This window comes from Centroberyx affinis, unplaced genomic scaffold, assembly GCF_046629955.1.
Source record: "Centroberyx affinis isolate AG114_WGS23_722 - 3 ecotype Tasmania unplaced genomic scaffold, CSIRO-AGI_Caff_v1 ptg000588l_1, whole genome shotgun sequence".
Taxonomy (NCBI): domain Eukaryota; kingdom Metazoa; phylum Chordata; class Actinopteri; order Beryciformes; family Berycidae; genus Centroberyx; species Centroberyx affinis.
In genome coordinates, this window is record NW_027279228.1 from 130001 (window position 1) to 149255 (window position 19255).

A 19255-nucleotide genomic window follows, 5' to 3' on the forward strand; every position below is an offset into this window, starting at 1 on the left:
GAGGAAATTCAAAAAGCTGTCCAGTATATCTATCCATCTGCAGCCTCAGAGGGACAGTAATCCCACTGTTTGTGGTTTTGCACACGGCATAAATGGGAGACAGACTTTAAAACAAACACATTGTTTTGACGGATTACTGTCAATTCGGTGCAAGTAGAGACTGTGGGAGAATAAGCGAGCGAGCTGGTTATGTAACTCTGAAAAAGGACCCAAACGAAGATGGTAATGGTTTATAAATCTCTCCGGCGTGCTCCCGCTACCTGAGTAAAATTAGACTTCCTGAAGTATAAAACAATATGTAGGTGCGTATCCCTTTTCACAGTTAGGTACAGCTATGATTACTGGATGTACAGTAGAGAGCTTTGTGTATGTGTCTACTATATCTTTCTGTCTTTCTGAGAACTATAATACAAGTTCTGGCCAGTGTGGCTGATTTTATCCAAAGACAAGAGAGAGGGTTTTAAGGCGATGGAGCCACATTGGGTTGGAATGCGGCTCAGATAACTCCCTATCTATCTCACAGATCAGTTTTTCGCTCACTGTCAAGCTCTGTTCTAACCCCACTCTCACACAAGTTCAGCCCCCATTACCCCAAGGACCTGAAGCATGAAATAGGCTTGCCAGCATGGGGATGTCAGGTTCCGTGATGTTAAACCGTAGATTTCTTGATAGTCACCGGCTGGCTTGAAGGGAGCGAGTCATACAAATGAATGACGTCCTCATTTAAATGCCTTTGATGTGGATTAGGGTCGCCGCCCTCATCTTGAGGTGGCACCAGGATCTTTCTATTGAATTCAGAATGCGCTTTGTTTTGGTGAAAGTGTAAGGCCATGTGAGGAGAAACGTCATATTTCACTACATAGCTTTCTTCCCATGCTTTCGCCCGAGGATGTTATATGCTGCAACGTCAATGACATCTTCATAATGCATTTCTTGTACTGCTGCAGCTTCATAACAGTCAGGAGGTTATGTGAGGCTAAAGACCATGGGGACCTGAAGCCTTCTCTCCACACTGGCTTGCTCATCAATAAATAGCTATCCAGCACCCTCAATCCATTCCCCTGAATGCCAGCCTCTCTTCATCACTGTCTCTGTTACTACAGAATATTAGGATCTGACTTGTGTGATGGAGTGCCCCAAGGCGCTGTAGCAGGCTCCCTGTTTTTTGGGCTTTTTTTTCCCTTTTTCTTCAGGCGTGACCCTGTCATCTCCTCGGGCGTTGCAGGGAGATTGTTCTGCTCATGTGAATTGACTGGCTAATCCAGACAGAAGCACTCCCAGACCGAACAGACACAGCAGACTGCCTTCATCAGTCAGAGCTGAGCCGTCACTTCACGCTGATGAATTTGCTATCAATGGTCCATAAAGATGAGTGTGTGTTCGAGACAGAGAACGAGAGAGAGAGAGACGAGCACGCCGACTTTTATTAATGACTCCAGTATCCCATGCGAGGCGAGAAGCTCTATGAAATCTGTTTTGGCAATCTGCACTGCATGACGTGTGTACATGATTTAATGTTAAAGTGTGCCCATGTGCATTCAGTTTCATGAGTACCTGCTTGTGAGAATGACATATTTTGCATTTGCTACCCTGCTGTCATTAATAGATTTTTAACACCTCATTGGGCCCCATGATGAGTTTGCTATCAGCTAATTCCCTCCATCTCTCAATGTAACAATATGTACAAGCTTAAATTCCCAGATTGCTCACATCATAAGCAACCAATAGTAAGGAGTGTAGATGTAACAGTAGTGTAGATGTAAGAAATCTTCCTCTGTCTCTATGATCATGCATAATAGAGAACAGCTACTGTAGGCAAAGAAATAACAGCCAGGGTGAAAAAGTAGAAATGTTTTTTGCCAAATTTACCTTCAGTAGGAGTTTTTCTTGTACTGTTTGTCCCATGATTTTTTTTTTTTACTAAATCCGAAACAGACTAGCAAACTGATCCCTATAGGAATGAAAGGTCAGATATGGGCCAGTCCTTGTAAACATGCCTGCAAAGGGCAGACATTGATCAATATCCCATCAGACATGCAATTTGAGAGTGTGGTGTGTGTGTGTGTGTGCGTGTGTGTGTGTGTGTGTGAGTGAGTGGGTAATTGCATGACTGCATGTGTGTGCAGGAGCATGTATCATGTGTTAACATGCTTGCATGCCATAGGAAAACACACCGCTTGCAGTCAAGATACTTAATCTTTTCCAATTATAAGTATTTCTTCTGAGTTAAAACATAAAACGATGTAATTCATCAAACCTACACAGGAAGCTGTTGAACTATGGTTCTACAAAAACCACTGTGTTTGAAGGGTTTTTTTTTCCTTTAATATCTCTCTGTGATGCTGAATTTCTAACACTGTAGATTCAGGACAAATCCATGAAATACTTAATTCATGCTGCTTGGGATGCAATCTAGATAAAACTAGGTAAAGGGAAATGGAAGTGTGTTGGAGGGGAAATTGGGAGGGGGGTGGGGGGGGGGGGGGTTGCATTAGCCTAAGGACTCAATTGCATATAGCTTTCTATGGAATAACCCTGACTGTGACTGATTTTCATGGATTTTAGAGCAGTCTAGCTAGAGTGTAGGCTAGGCTGTTCCCCGCTCCATCACGAGGGGTGTAAAGGAGGCAGGATGGCATAGTGAGTAAGGAGAGCGACTCGACCTGAGCGCCCGGGTTCGAACCAGCATCCGTCCTGCTAAAGTGCACTTGATTAATCTGCTGAAACCCTATCAGCTCTGGAGGGGCACTCTGCTGCACTCTGGCCTCCCTGTGAAGGGGTGAAAGCGAAAGAGGAATTTTCCTGAGTGAATAAAATAAAATGCTACACTGTACAATACGATACAATAGAACTTTATTGTCACCTTTCTCTGAATTTTGTTTTGCATCATAGCAGCTCCGTTTTAAAAAAATAAATGCACATCATCGGGTAAATACACAATCACATTGCACATAAAACACATAACCACAATCATTGTAATTAATTATTAATTATTAATTATTATCTATAAAAGGGGTAAAGCTCTTAGACATAGGTGATAATGCACAGGTTTTGTTATATGTTATTATGTTATAATTCTTATTATCTCTAACTGGAATGAAACACAAATGATGTACAAGTTTTGAGTTTAGCTGGAGATAGAGGTTGACGTGGCTGAATAATGTTTGTATTCATGGCCCACTCTTCCTCAGGCATGCATAAACTCTGGAGACTCATCATGGAGTCCATAAGGACGTTCTTGTCTTGGTCTCTTGTTGGCTTTATGCACAACCTTGGGCAGCAAAAGAATGATAGAAAGTCCTGTTGAAAGATCTTGATTGCTTTTAGGATGAAAGTATTTAAAATGAAATATTTATTTATTTATTTATATTTTCCCCCAGCTCAATAGAACATGTTTATAGCGATTCCTCAATGTATTCAAAGGCTTGTTGCGAAGGGTGAAGCTTTTAACCCAGCATGAGATAGCTGAACGATTTTAGAGAGCATCTGTTTGAATTTAGTTATTCAAGCAGTGCCACGGCTGAGCTGCCAAGTCCAAAACAAATAGGAGGATGTGGGCTGTTGCCTCCCATCATGAAAGCACTGGCAGCTCGCATTCCTGACCCCGACTATTCTTTCATTCCCCATTTTTATTTAACGCATTCCTGATTTGGGCTGTTCCTTTGTCCTCCATAACTTCAGCACAATGTGTTTTGCATTCAACCCCTGGATAAGGCTTTACATCGCCCTGTTAATCTTTGCTGTTGGGATGTTTTTGGAGTCCGGCTAGTGCTTCCTGAAACACAGCATCTTTTCCTGTTGTTCAATGCAACGTTCTTCATGAGGATATATGTTTTGGAGGAATCGATTATGTAGCACTGTAGCTGGACTCTGCTGCCTATTGGTTTGTATTATTTTCTGTCAGAGGGACATCGTAACTAGAAGAATGGAAGCAGTAGTTTTGTGGCAAGGCCGCACTCACAATGTGTTCAAATCACATCACATAGTGTTATTTTTTCTGTTTATTATATCAAAGAAAGATTGCATCAGGGCTTTATGAAGTTATATTGTGCCTGGCCCATTATTCATGTATTGTTAAGCAGTGTGCAAAAGTGTTTGCACCCATTAGATAGTATCTATGGTGCAGTAGGACTGCCTGTCAGAGCAGCAAAACTGATATTGCCATCATCGAGTCTATACTGTGGGCCTGAATATCCTCACCCAGTGAGCTGGCTGAATGATAATTTTGTGGGAACAATGGGCCTGTTAATTGATTTTGTCTCCTGTAACAGGCAAAAATTGAACCCCACCCCATCTTTCCCTCCCACTCGCTCTGAAGAGGGAGAACCAATCTAAAAATTTGCCCCTCTAGACACTTACTGTCATTCCCTATCAATTTTCGACCTCCAATCCCGTTCCAGCCAAGTCCAATTTCAGCTGCCTCGTGGCCACCGGACACACTGACAGATTGCTGGACCTTTCACAAAGGTTTGTGAATCTTGCTGTTTTAGTAGGAGAGGGAAAAGGGGGGAAAAGAGAGGACAAGAGAGAGAGTGAGAGAGACATAGAGAGTGACAAAGAGAGGGAGAGATGGAGAGAGAGAGAGGCCCTCATATTGACCGCTAATCAGCGAGGCAGCCCCAGAGAAAAAGACTGTTACTATGGAATGAGATCTACTGATTGCAATGATTGAATAGTCTTTGTGGGACTAGAAAAACTGCAATGGCTCAACCTCAAATGTTTGTTTGGATGGACAGCTAAAACAAAGCAAGATTTCAAGATTAATGGTAAAAATTTACAGCTCTAAAAAGTGTTTACACAGCACAGTAGGGATGATGCCTTTGTAATTTTTGAGAAAATGTCAGTTTTTTGGTGAAACGTTTAATCTCTGTTTTGCACCATTAAGTCCACTTCTCTGGGGCAGGGATGACAGATTTTGTGTCCCCAGAGAAGTGCTGATATTTTGGGACAGTTTTATTACTGGTATCAGCCATACCATAGCTGTCGGTCACAGCTGTCACACAAAGGCTGCAGGATTATTTAGGAGGACAGTCTGGGCTATTTTGCTTAAATCATGCACAGGGGATATGGCACTCATCAGCCTCATACTTCACTGGTACCGACTGCATGTCAGCTGATGCATAGCCGCTATTATGCAAATGGACACATTTAAGCAGTCATTATACATCAGTGGCTGAGGATGGAGATTTTATTTACTGTTTCGATGAATCATAATAACTAGAGGCAAGCTCGTTCAGGGAATTGGAAAGGAATGGAGGCAGAGATGGAAGGGGGTCAATGAATGCACATATTTAATATTCTTTGCTGATCGAGCCGGAGACAAATATCATTGGTCATTAGACTCAGTTTAATCCCTGTGGCACTTCACAGTTTCATAAGATGTCAGTCAGAGAAACAGATTAAATCCATATTATTTAAATCAATTTCATGTTCACAAGGGGCCTATTTCATTTTATTTATATTTTGGCCTAGAAACAAAAAAAATGTTCTATATAAAACTGCAAATCACAAGCGTATGGCTTTGCCAGCAAAACTGCTACATTCACGGTATTTGTTATTTCTTCTGCCATGTTCAGAATTAAACTCTGTATAACTACAGGCTTTTAGATACGCTACAGCACCAAATCAGGTGGTGAATTCTGTGCGCATAAATCTGGTGGGTTTGGTAAATTTTGTAAGTTTTGTATGCTAGGCTACTCCATTTCAGACTTCTGTCCTCTGTGTCATTTAGCAGGTACGCCAGCACAAACCTGCTGGCTGCATCAGCAGGTGGGGAACAGGTGGTGGTGAATCAGAGCTAGCAGCACATTCATAACCCCACTGAAGCTTGAGGAGAGAGAGACAGCGAGCATCCAACCCTGATAGATTCCTCTCGTTCCTGCTGGTACAGTGGTAATTGCGGCAATTGTGTCACTCCACAGTAAACCGGCAAACATGTTTTCTGTGTACTCACAGTCCTAGACACTGACGAAAACACTGCTTTTCATGTTTGTCTTTTTTTTTTTTCAATTTGAGGGAAGGAGCTAATAAGGGCTAGAAGGTTTTTGTTCTTGTCTTTTGAATTGTAAACTGTTTTCCACACAGATAGCGGCAGTCAGAATCAGTGAGAGCGCAGTGAGAGTGGAGGTTTGTGTTGATGATTACCTTTGAAGGTTGAGAGCAGAGATGTGTAAATTTATTCACTTACGGAACAAATGTAAAAAAAAACCAAAAAAAACCAGCACCCTTGTTGAGATGTGTCACGTCTGTGTGGTGGCTGTGGTGAATAGTTTCACAACACAACCTGAGAAATTGATTCTCTTTATTTTATATCCCTTCCCTCTCAAGGTTGCATTCCCTTTACAATTCCATTGTTGCGATGTGTGAAAAATAGTTTTCACTAGGAATTTGGTCTGAATGCCAGTCCATGCTTTTGCTACTACTAACTGTATCAAACATAAGATTTTGTGCTTTTCTCAAGGCTTTAGCAATGGATTTGTCATGGTACTTCAATCATAAAGAATAATGAATGAATGCTTTCCAATGGCTTCTCCAATGCAAGTCTTACATAAGTCATTTGAGTGACTTTTAGCCAAAGAAGAACAGGGACACCTCAGTCGTAGCTGTTTGAGAGTGTACTAGTCTGTATATGAGAAGCCAGCATGTAACTATTATCATAGAAATTAATGACAATACTTTCAATAAATGACAAAATAATCGGGATGGAATGATATGCTTATCTCACGATACGATTCGATACACGATATGGGGTTTACGCTTCAACACAACCATAGATCCGATGTAATAAATAAAAGTTCAATGTCAACAAAGTATGAATGTGCAGAATTATGTTTATTTCTGAGCCACAAATCTTTCTAGCGATGGCATTGGCTTGCTAGAATGTAAACAACAATTTAAAAATGTCATTACAAAGTGCAAATAATGTAATTTGGATGGAGAGCGTGTGAAACTGTGATGGGCAAGCCATCTCATTTGTGATTACTACAGCAGAATAAAATGTATCCAATATCGCAATTAATTTTTCTGCCCCACGATAGTCACATTTTTGTATTGTGATATATTGTATTTCGCTGTATCGTCCCATACCTACTAAATAACTACTTACATAACTAAATAACTGAAACAGACAACAAAAGGAAAAAAAAATAATACATTAATGTGCATATACGTAACCATGCAAAATTAAGAACCTTACACTTTACATGAGACAAAAGTTGTCCCTTCTGAATGGGAATGAGCGGTGTATAGACCTAGAGGGGGAAGCAGGAGAGATTGCACTTATCAGGAAGCTCCCACTCTGGGTGTCATTTGTAATGCAGAGCTACAGTGCATGCTTCTTTTCCAACCTAGAGGCTATGCGGACATTGACAAATAGGTGGCTGTCTTCACTCTCCCCACCACTCCGCCCACCTCCAACCTCTCGCTGTCTTATCTGGAATGCTCCAGCGCTGCACTCGCCCGCAGAAAGCCGGGCAAAGGCAATAACATATTTGTTCTCTTGCCACTTTCCACCTCACACGCTCTGGTACTAACTGCTGTGGCATATTTAGACCATCTTGCATTGCCTATTATAGATGCTGGAGGTCCTCATACTGGGAAAGCCTATCAATGCTGCAAATAAGAATGGTTTAGAAGGTACTGTAGAGCGTCTGGCTGTCTTATTCGGTCTTACAGACTATTATTGCAAAAGAGGTCGCAGTATATCACTGAGACAAGGCCAAGCGTTTCATTTTAAATCAGGATACAACAGTATGGGAGGCCAGACATCCTGCACCGACAGCACTTTTGATTGTATCGTAATGTCCCTGACCTTTTTAAATACACATTTCCACATAAAGAACACGCGAGGGAAAATGTGAAATCAGGTCAATCGGATCAATCAAAACCGCTCCCATAATAGGTTTGTTTTTGCCGCGAAACACCTGGGGCCTCACAAACAAAACAGACGCATAAGCCTACACATCTTTCCATCCACGCAGCGTCTGGGATTTTCTCAAAGGCAAACTTGATGTGTGAATCTGCATACTGCTGCAGCACATCCTCTACACCACGCATATGCACTGTTTGAAGGGTGGGATTTGGTAACACTGAATGGTAAAGTTACAGTAATTAAAATGATGTAGAAAATGTACCAATATCGTTTCTATCCTCTGTTTTATTTTGATTATATTTTTAGTTCTTCAACAGGCCATTGGTTGACCTACATGTCATGATGCTTAATATGTTTTAAAATTTAAAGTAAAATCTTCCTAGTCAGGGATAAAATTGAAGAGGAAACTAATTTTGCCTTGTCTGTTGCCTTCTAAACTCTACATGATAAGATACCTGTATTAGAAATTATATTTATTGCAGTTGTTTATTGCAGCTGATGTCTCACTTTGAACGATCAATGAAGGAATGTAGGAATTGTAACAATTACGCCTTGTTTACAACATTGAATAATTTGTGGCAGTGTCACATTAACAGTGAAATTATTGTTGATGTAATTGGTTTATATTTGCTTTATATTGTCAACGTCTGTAATGTGATCAATTTCACAGTTGGTGAAAGTGTTGTTATGGTGAAGCTGCGGTTATTATAACTTATTGCGGGGGTTAACAGAGTGTGGATAAGCTTGTCCGCATGCACCATTAAAGAAACGTGTGCGCTGGTGTTGAATGCAGCATTTTATAAATCAGACAATATATGTGCGTGTCAGTGTTTCCACCTTTTGGGTAGCCCTACACTGCTTTGTACTGGTGAGTCTATGTGCAAAATCTCACGCATGAAGGCCCCAGATATCATGTATGACTGAACACAGCCCCGAGAGACAGCTTCATGCTACGAGGGAGTGAGTGTCATATCAGCCGCGTAATGGTTAGCCAGGATTTGAGTTGTCTGTTAGAGATAAAACCCAAGTTTTCAGCGTCCTTGTTCCTTCTTTATGACTGCCTACTTTGCTGCCCTAGCACAATCAATAGACACAAACTTCATGAATAAGTAATTGAGTCAAGCGCATGACTATTATAGAATTTTTAAACACCGCTGAGCAGTATCTTGCGGTCTGTTGTTTCCAGAATGGGCCAGCTCTTTGGTTTGCCAATAGGGTGTTGCTGCTTGAGTTGCTCTGTAAAATGTGGTTCTATTATCGGGTCCATTAAGTATACCTCCGTGTAATGACACTCTACTCGCCGACGGTTTCTCTCGACCCTGCTCCTAATAACCCCTTTTACATTACATTTTCGTTATTCAGCAGACAGCCTTTATCCCCAGCCGCTCGCATTTAGTCAGTGAGCACAAATTAAAAGGACTGAAAGGCCCTGGAAAGCAGGTAACGCAGGCAATGAACTTGTCTTGAAGGTTCATTTTAGCGTCAGAGAGGCAAGAGTAGAGCTAAAGTGATCCGCGTCCTGCTAAAAGCTATCAGACCCAGGCTGTGTTGTAGTTGCTGTAGTCTGCTGTCGCGGTTTGATGCGCTGAACAGTCTCTATTGTCCTTATGTAACACATCAGTCACTATGGTGGGTGTAGGGAAGGGGAGACAGGTAGAGTGAAGCATGACCTCATAGGAAGGTCATGAACCCGCCATAGGTGTGAGGTCACATGGATTTACACGTGTCATTCAAGAGGGTGTCAGTCAACAACAAACAACAACAGTGAAAGTCTCAACAGTGTTATTAAACACTGCCAGTGTGTCTGGGCAGAGCTGACAGCCTAATGTGTAATTTCCATCAACAAACTCCACCTCTGGCAAAGGGACACAGTTCTATTCACTGTTGATGGAGAGGAGCGAGGAGGGGCAGAGAACGACTCCAGCGATGAAAAATGACTTGTCCTGCAATCCTCCACTCAAAAGAAGTTGACTGGCCAACTTTCAGTCAGCAGAGCAATCACCAATCAGAAATCAGTAATCTGTGGCAAAATGCTGTAGAAGACATGGGCACAATACATATCAAGCTACTGTTTATAGTCGCTATGCTTCTGCTTTTGAAATGCTCCATGTAGTCCATTACGACTAATATTAAGTGGAGAAAAATGGACTGAATCAGCCAAAGAGTTACTGACCAACTGCTAAATAAGGGCTTTTGGATTTGTCGATGTCACTGATGTTTTGGTATAATTCTGGTAATAGACACAGTGCCTCAATGCATTTCACAGTGGAAAAACTTTGCGAGAGGATAATTTCCGCTCTCATCCAGATATTCATTTTCCCTCATGCTAACATTGCATAAGGCAAAGCTTTTGCTCTTGGAATTAGTTAAGATTACCAGAAATCTATTGTTAGCTCTGTGTGCAGTGAGCCAAACTCAATGAATTACAGTCTCACACTTGGATCCCCTCAAAATAATCATTCTGCCCTTTCTTCAAACCTGAAGTACAACCCTTACTCCGTCTTTAATTTGCCTGTTCCTCTTTAAATATTTTGGCATATCCAGTCTCCTATTCTCGGTTTCCCCATTCATCTCTGATCAATTTCACTTTCTTAGACAGTAATATTGGAGCTGGGATATGAGGAGTGTGATTTATGCTTGGCACTTGATAGTGGAGGCATCTGAGACGGGGCTGAGCAGTTTTCCTCAGCTTCCCCCCTCTGCCCTGAGGACGTATGAAATTGAGCAGAATGACTCCACTCATTCTTATATAAATTACTCCCCATATGCTCCAACTAGAGTCGCACATTCAGTGTGCAAGAAAAACATTTTTTTTTTAGATTAAATATTTAGTGTCTGACGTTCGACTTGAGAACTTGAAGTGTGGCACCTGTCTGTTGAAAAGTCCTCTCTCTCTGCTGCTGATATTTCAGCAGCAATTTGAAGCATTATCAGTGATGAGTCAAACTGTGTAAAATTCTGTTTCTCTCTTCCCTCGTTTCATCTCATTGTTTACTTCTTTCTGACACCAGCAGGGAGGAGCTCTTTAAAGTACCAGTCGCTGAATATCAAATGGATACACCCCTCTCCTTTTCACATCCATTGCTGAGTAGTTTCAACAGGCAGCTTGAAAAACAAATTGCATTATAATATCAATGTCTTGTCCCCCCCAACCCCCCCCCCCCCCCCCCGTAATGCTTAATACCAACAGTAATTTGGCACTGCAGTTATCTCAATTACTGATGAAACCATAGCCTCCTATGGTGATGTTAAATCGATTTCTGCATTTCAGAACCATTTGTGCAGCATCCCTCTGTGTGGTTATTTAAAGCTAATACACCTCTTATAAGATTGCATTCCAGTCTGCACATGGCCCTAGCTACTGGCAGCATAGTAGTTCCATACATTTTTAAATACTTTGGAGAATTGCTGAAAAGAAAATCCTTCACTGTTGAGGTTGTCTGACAAAATCAACTTGTTAAAAATCTGTTTTTTGGCGCGACCTGCTAAGCTCTCTCCCCTCTCTGCTTGTTGTAGTCCTGCTGCGTGAGGAGGTGGCCCAGCTTCAGGAGGAGGTGCACCTGCTGCGGCAGATGAAGGACATGTTGAGTAAGGACCTGGAGGAGACCCAGGGAGGCTGCTCCGCCGACGTGCTCTCTGCCACAGAGCTCCGCGTGCAGCTGGCACAGAAGGAGCAGGAGCTGGACCGGGCCAAGGAGGCGCTGCAAGGTGAGGCGCTAGCTGGGAGACAAGGAGATGTGCTTACATGTTAACACACTAAGATCATTATTATAAAATATAGCCAGCGAGATTGCAATGTCAAGAGAGAGAGAGAACATAAATGGCAAGAGTTAGTACTCAAAGATATGTGGTTCTCCAGAGTCATAGTGAAGCCTATTAACTGTTTATTACCCTGCTTTATTAATGGTGTCTAAATGGTACAAAAGGCATCAAAATTTGGGATAAAAAAAAGGATAATTCCAGCCACAGTGAATGTTAAGCCTATTTTCTGGCTTGCCCTCTTTCCCATCTAAAAATTCCTGTGGATTTTTACATGCTATTATCAGAGACACAGTTATCATTTGACTTATTCCCTAACGTCTAGAAGTCATTTGTTTTCATCCAACTCCAAAAGACGTCAAAACCTAATTTCTGAGATAAACTGAGTGTCGTAACATAATCCATGTAGGAGATGTGTGCATCTACAAATTGTTGCATCTACATCTACATTGTTTTGCGAATGAAAGGTATAGGTCCTATCCAACTACATTTGAAGTAATGTGCACATTCAGAAACCCACTTATTTGATGAACGGAGCAAGAGTAGGTGTGTGTATAACGTTAGGTGAAAATGTAAACATTGTAGGTAGGCAAAACACCGTAGCAACATAGCTGTATCATCAGAGCAATGTTAGATTCTGAATATGAAGATGAGGATAGGTCAGGAAGCACGATCGCAAAGGTACCTCCCAAAATACTAACAAGACTAGCTTGGCCTTCACCCAAAACTCACACTGCAATCTTTGCTTAGTATGAAATGGATTAGAATAAGGTGCTAAGTACGCAGTTATTCTTAAACATGTAGATGCACAAATCTGTCAAACCTAATGATAATAAAAAACATTTTTCTTATCCGCTTTGAGACCTGTTTCAAAATGTCGAAAATATGTGTTAAATGTTGGACATGTACGAAATCCCTCTAGCTACAGGCTGCCACAAAAACAAACACATGAATTTCATAAGGGAGAGAGGGCACTCTGGAAAATGGGCTTAACATTCACCATGGCCGGAGTACCAAAGCAAAGTACAGATTCTCATGACTAACAAGCTGCCATAGCATTTGGGTGCACTCTATCTGTTATAGATGAGTGTATGTGAAATGGGATTACACTTGCATATGGCCTTCGCATACAAGGTGCACAGGGTAAAGTAATGCACAAGTTCTGTCACGGTGCACAGTGGATTGCAGAGCGTCAAGCAGAGATGTCATCAGCACAGCGGTGAATCATTCTTTTCAAAGAATTATCTCCCGTGGAATGAGGCAAAGCACAAACCTCTATTTGGTATCAGACAAACACATGCCATGCTGTCAGGGGATTTTGTTGCTGCGACATTTCACTTGACACTTGCAGCCTACGCTTTTTGGAAGAATTGAACACAACAAAATGGACTAGGGCAGAACAGAATAGAATAGCACACCATCAAATAAACACTTATCTCGTCTTCGGCTGGTTGTTTTGCTGTCTGAACAGGCTGCACTCAGGCTCATACAGTAATTTGTATGACTCAGGCCTGCTAATGAAGGACGAAGCCTGCGAACCCCTGCAGGCAGTGACAGCAATCAGCCGCTAATGAAAGCTTTATAAAGGGTGATGTTGGTTGGCTTACAAGGCCCGGCAATGTTAAGCGGGGTGGATCTGGTCTGCAATTAAGCTGGGCTATGTGGGAGGACAATAGGAAATTGCCTGTTGTCATATTCTAGTTGGGTTGTGTTTGAAAAGCTTCTGGCGCTGATTGAAGCCGAAGTGAACTTGAGTGGGATGACGTTCTTGTTGCTGTTTTTGTTATTGCTGTTAATGCCGTTTCAATATGAGGAGTAAAGTAGAAGCTGCTGTACTAGTGGTTCTTTTGTCCAGATTGTCAGAGTGTGACCCATGGACAAAATCTTATTAGCATTCAGTGGTGAAGGCAGCAAGATATCTGAAATATTTATCTTTTTTATTATTATGTTCCACACGACCTGGCCACAGTACTGGCTGGTGTTCAGGTCCTTTGTTGGTGCGCGGCTGTCACACTCTATCTTTGTCCTCTGACACTGCGGCTTCCTCAGAGTCCGAGGATACTATTTTTTAAGGTTCCAGTGAAAGGCCAGCAACGCTATTAGCTAGCTTTATCATTATTACTTTGCTCCAGCCCATTGCATATGGTTGGTAGGTGCCAGCAGTTCTGGCTCCATGTTTGCAGTTGTTTCCAAGCAGAAACTGCAAACACATCTGTCATCCCATTTTGTCTCATTTACTTGTTTGTGTTGCTTTACCAGTTGTTTCCACTAAGTGCATTCATGCTCTCTCTTTCTGTACTTGCTGCACATGGTACTGCACAATACTGGTGATAATTACAGTGTGTGGGTTTATTTTGAAGAGGAGAGCTCAATCCCGAAGAGCGAAACCCGGGCCTCAATGAAATTCCCGGAGTACTCTGACAACATTAAAATCATGGTAACACTGGAGGACTAACACTCCTAGAGGAACAGAAACCTGGTTACTTTATCCTAATGCTTCCAAAGCTTGAAGAATGCCTGTTTGCATTCTCTGCCTTCTTACTTTATGTGTTTGAAGGGTTTGTAGTCCAACAAAAAGACTCATTAGTTGTTGGAGCTGCAGATTGTCGGGTTTTAAAGCGACTTCTGATGTGAAACATAGGCCAAGTGTTCTTGAGAATACCTCATTAACTACGGCAATTTCCGTATGCTGCCAATTGATTGGAGGCGAGATGTCGAGTCTATTTGATTTTTCTCCGTTTTCACAAGGCTGGCATATTGTGAACATCCCACCAGATGCTCAGACAAAGTGTTTTCCCCGAAGAATGAGAGCAATGTTTGGAGAACTTAAGCGCCCTAGGGGTTTTTGATTGAAGTGCTACCAACAATTATTGTGAAGCAGAGTGGCTTTGTGTTTTTTTTTTATTTTTATTTATTTCCTTCTGCCTCTGTTTGGATGAAAAACCGAAAGGCTGGAGTGATGAAGTAGCGTGAAAGAAATGCATCATCCCTCCTTTGCTTTCTGCCACTTGAGATAATACCTGTTTACTTTGGGAATGGTTCACAGAAACTGTGTTGCCACTCCTACCTCGGTTCAGTCGGTTTGCTGCTAAATTACATGCAGATTTTCTGTGGCTATGAATACAAAATGGAGAATGCAAAGAGGAACACTACTTTTCACTCTATTTTCTCTCTAGTTATTTTTCATTTTCTCTCTCTCTCTTTCTCTCTCCCTTTCTTTGGCTGTGATGCCCACACTGTCTCAGTGTTAAGGCTTGTGCTCACTCCCACTCTATGCCAGTCATTGGCCTCTGAGCACTGTAATTGTGATGGTGGGTAATTGCCAAGCGCTCACAATTGCAGGTTTTGTTGTGATACCCATGGGCACTCGATCTGGCCCAAGAGCTGTTAGGTGGAGTCAGTTCACCCCCTCCACCTAAAAGAGGAGTGCACAAATGACAATGAACTGAAACTATCTAAGGGATCTCCAACGCCCATGTCCATTGCTAAAGTAGAGGCATAATAAAGAAAGAAACTCCAGTTTGGCTAAAAGGCGATTGGCCTGTTCTGCTAGAGGTGTTTATAAGTTTACCCGACTCCCGTTTGGACTTATGCAATTTCTCATCAAAGTTGTGTTTAATGAATTTTGAAAGTATAGTTGGCCCTGTCTGCCAGTTTTTAATTAGCCATTTCCGCTTTGGCTAATTACTATCACTCAGGGACTCCCAGTCAATCCAGAGCTCAAATGAAAGCCACGGACAGCTATGTATCATCAAAGCACAGTCTGCCTGGCCCGTTTAGTGTCATTTCACGCTACAACGTGCTCAGAAAGCAGCTCTGTCCTTGACTACAAGGCATCTTTCCTCAGTTCACACTTAAACACACACACACACAAACAGGCACACACACAGGCATACTCACTCTCAGTGCCGCCACACTCTCACTGGGCTACTTAATCTGATAACATTCAATTAATTGCAATGGTTTTTAGTGTTTTTTTTAAACAAATTAAGGCCCTTTTCAGAAGGCTCCAATTGAATTTTGGAAACCGGGGAAAAATCATTGTGGGCTGATGTTTTCGCAAATCTACAGTGATTTATTTCCTTGCTCCTGGCAGCAGCTTCATCATAACAAGTAATGAGGAAGGTTTTGCTGTCCGGCAGTTCAATCTTTTCAAATTGGTCGGCCTCCAGCGAGAGCATGTGTTTGGTTCACAGTGGCACCCAGTGGTTGTCAAGGGTATCATAGTCATCCACCAATCCTCAGAAAGAGAGGCGATGTACCAATCAGAATCTGTCTAGAAACTCTGTTGCTGCTGTCCTCATTTTTGTGCTCACCTATTACTTTGATGTTGCGTAACTTGCACCTGAACAGTCAGCCTTACCGCGTATTACAGCACCGGTTCATTTCATCATTTTAGGTCCAGTGAAGATACAGCGGTGAGTAATGAGGTGCTGTTTGAGACAGACAATGACACAGAAAATCATAACCACAGTAGCCCATTATAGTCGGTGTGAAGTACATCAGACTGGGCAACCACCATTTTGAATAGCGTAAATCAAAAGAAAGCGGTCATTCTGTTTTCTCAGTGTATCTTAAAATCTCTTTTAACTGGAGCAAAGTAACTCTGGATCAAAGTATTTTTTCTCTCCTTGATTCCCTGATGTCACAGCGTTGCCAGTGCTGCTGTTCAAACCGCATACACACACACACACACACACACACACACACACACACCCCAAAGCCCCGCCGGACAACCCATTAATGAACCATGTTTGATCTATTTTTAACGGGGGCTCACTGGTTGTGCGACCTACAGCTCCATAGCTCTTGCATCGCCACTGTACCAAGGGTCAAATGTCATTTCTGGGGCTTGTGGGTTCATATTATAACATTAATTAACATGAATTAACATGCTGTAAGATTGCCATTCATCATTACGACATCAGTGCAAAGGAGTAGCAGCTTTACCTGCTATTCAGTTGGGACTGTCTTTGTGTTTGATATCGGAAATGCAGATATCAACCTCCCACAATCGTTGTAATATCTGTGAACTGTGTGTGCTGTGGGTGCTGGGGAGATAAAGTGAGCACACCAGCTCCAAGGATCCAACTTCATTATTCAGCTGGCAGATTTAAAATCCCAAACCCTGAACAATGGGCTCCCTTCTATGAGCCGATGTCTCTTTTGTTCTCTCCCCAACTAATTATGTTAAGAGCTGACTAAAAGCCTGTCCCTTCTCTTTAGGACACAAGTTATATGGAGTGGTGCCAATGTGGAGTGGCTCCATTCATTAACGTGAAGAACATCATTATCTGAGCGGGTGTTGATAAGTGGGTGAGGCTTGTCTGTCTTTGGAGTCCTGTTGTCCGTTACAGCAGGTAATGTGAACCGCGGATAGCAGCTTGAAGTCTCTGCTAAAACATTAAATTCAGTCAAAGGCGTACAAATTGCATATTCTATGGATATTAATTCCCGAAAGACCTAATTATTTAATATTCTCCATGCATGGGCTTGTCTTGTCAATATTGTTTGGACGCTCTCCTGTGTTGTCTATTTAGCTTTGCAAAAATCCTCTTCACAGACCAATGGGAAAACTTCATTGTTAGAACTAGTGAGTTTAGGAGATGTTTTGAAAACAGAAACGCAGAAAATGTTATCGAGCTGAAATTATGGACAAGATGTTATTATTTTTGCAACAGAATAGATGGGGCACAGCAGATAATAAGGGTTGTTATTTAACCAGAGAGAAGGAAAGCGTTGTGAATGGGATGTGAAACACATACTTCAATGATGTGTGCAAACCGCAGTGAACCAGATTGAGGTTCATTTTTATTTCTTCAAGTCACAGAATGTTCAGTAGCTGAATAAAAATTCAAAGTCCTTTCTTTTCTTGAATAAGGTTTGACACTCGAATATCACTATTTTATGTCTTGGAGGATTTGGCCTTACATAAGGGCTGATATATATGTGCTTCAAGCAATGTTACGGATAATAAAACATAAATATGTATATTTTACTGTCAGTGCTGTACACAGGATTAATCTCTAGGACTGTATAATAGCAATGTGCCTTGGATTAAGCATGATCCATATTTTATCACCTATAAGAGTGACACGCACGTCAGGAAATTCACATATCTGTGTTATTATCATGCATAGAAGCAACTTGGGTGTTACATATTAGATTCTTGACAGATTTCGGGACCAAAAACATCAGACACTGATCCCATTATTCTACTACCTATTAAAAAAAAGCAGAACAGAGCGTAATACTCCCTACACACTCCACATAGAGACTTGTCCAATCAGGCACTCATGCTCCCTCGTTTCCCTCCTACCATTCCACAACCTGGTGACAATCCCTCCATTTTTTTGGGGGGGTCAGTCTCAAAATACAGGAAGTCAAAGAGCCACTCCAGCTAGTGGGAACTCCCACAGGAGCCTGGTGTTCCTGTTTAGTCGCTAATGAGTTGGACCACTCCACGCGGGCAATCCAAGCCCTCCAGCAGCAAAGCATCAGAGAAGAGCTGAGCAGACAAAGGCTTTTAGCATACTGCAGTAGATGCTCGCATTAACCTGCATAAAAGCACAACAGCTGTGGTAGTGAAAGAGCCTTCGTGTGGTGAGCTAAAAGCCACTTATGCAGATTTCACAGAAAATGTCAGGAGACTGTCGTACAGGCAGTTGAGGAGGTTTTTGTACCATGTAGATTTTTTTTTTTTTGAACAGTCTGGAGATGATGAAATTGGATTGCCTGAGCTGTTGGTGGTGTATTTCTGTTTTGCAAGTGTCCTGATCTACACTGAATGCGAATGCAAGCACACACACTCATGCACACACATACAGGAGCAGTGAACATTTTGAGCACAGAGGGAAAAAATAGATATACAGCAATAAGCACCCAAACTACGGCATGCATATGTGTGCACAGACACACACACACACACACACACACACATTCCCGCACAAAGAAAGAAGACAGGCACTTCCACAGATAAGACTCTTCCATGAAAAGACATCCATTAAATTCAAGTCTCTCCAATATCTTCCCCTCCTCCTCCTCCTCCTCCTCCTCTTCCTCCTCCTCTTCCTCCTCCAGCTCCACACACATTAGCTCCTGGTCTGTACGGTTCCCAGGTGGTTCCCTCCGCCTCATCTGGTAATAAGTCGGGGGGGCCTGGCGTCTTGGACAGAGCCACCGAGTATGGGAGTCATTAATATGGCTGTCAGCAGAGGAGACATGCTAGTGCTTCCCCCATCTCACCTGTCTGCCTTAATGTAGCCGCAGTGAGCGTGCAGCGCTGCCCCCAGGACCGTCTCTGTCCATTAGAGGTGTTCATAAATAGGTTATGAACGGTAAGGAGCGGTGCTTTTTTCAAACCACTAACATGATTTGCGACTCTGAATGGACCCTTTCTCCGAGTCGCAGTCAATGTTTTCTTGTGTCGGACATGGGGAGGGCTCGCACTGCCAAGCGGTCACAGGTGCAGGATGCGAGGCAGCGGCAGCGTTCTGGCTCATCTCAAAGGAGGCTTTGATTTCTCTTCCTGAGGCAGGTGCGGGGAGGTTTCCTGTTTCTCTTGGCCAATGAGGGACGTTTCTTGTCTGCTCTCGCCGGGCAGTTGGCTCGCGAATCCCTTTTGGC

General features: G+C 42.4%; 1 protein-coding gene across 2 annotated transcripts in view; it reads left to right on the plus strand.

The window, feature by feature from the left end:
• Positions 1–19255, plus strand: part of LOC139643377 (kazrin-like) — a 36585-nt gene that overhangs the window by 4909 nt on the left and 12421 nt on the right. For both annotated transcript variants that reach the window (XM_071518513.1, XM_071518514.1), the window contains exon 2: positions 11387–11578. In XM_071518513.1, the coding sequence (XP_071374614.1) occupies positions 11387–11578 (192 nt within the window). The remainder of the gene's footprint in view (positions 1–11386; positions 11579–19255) is intronic.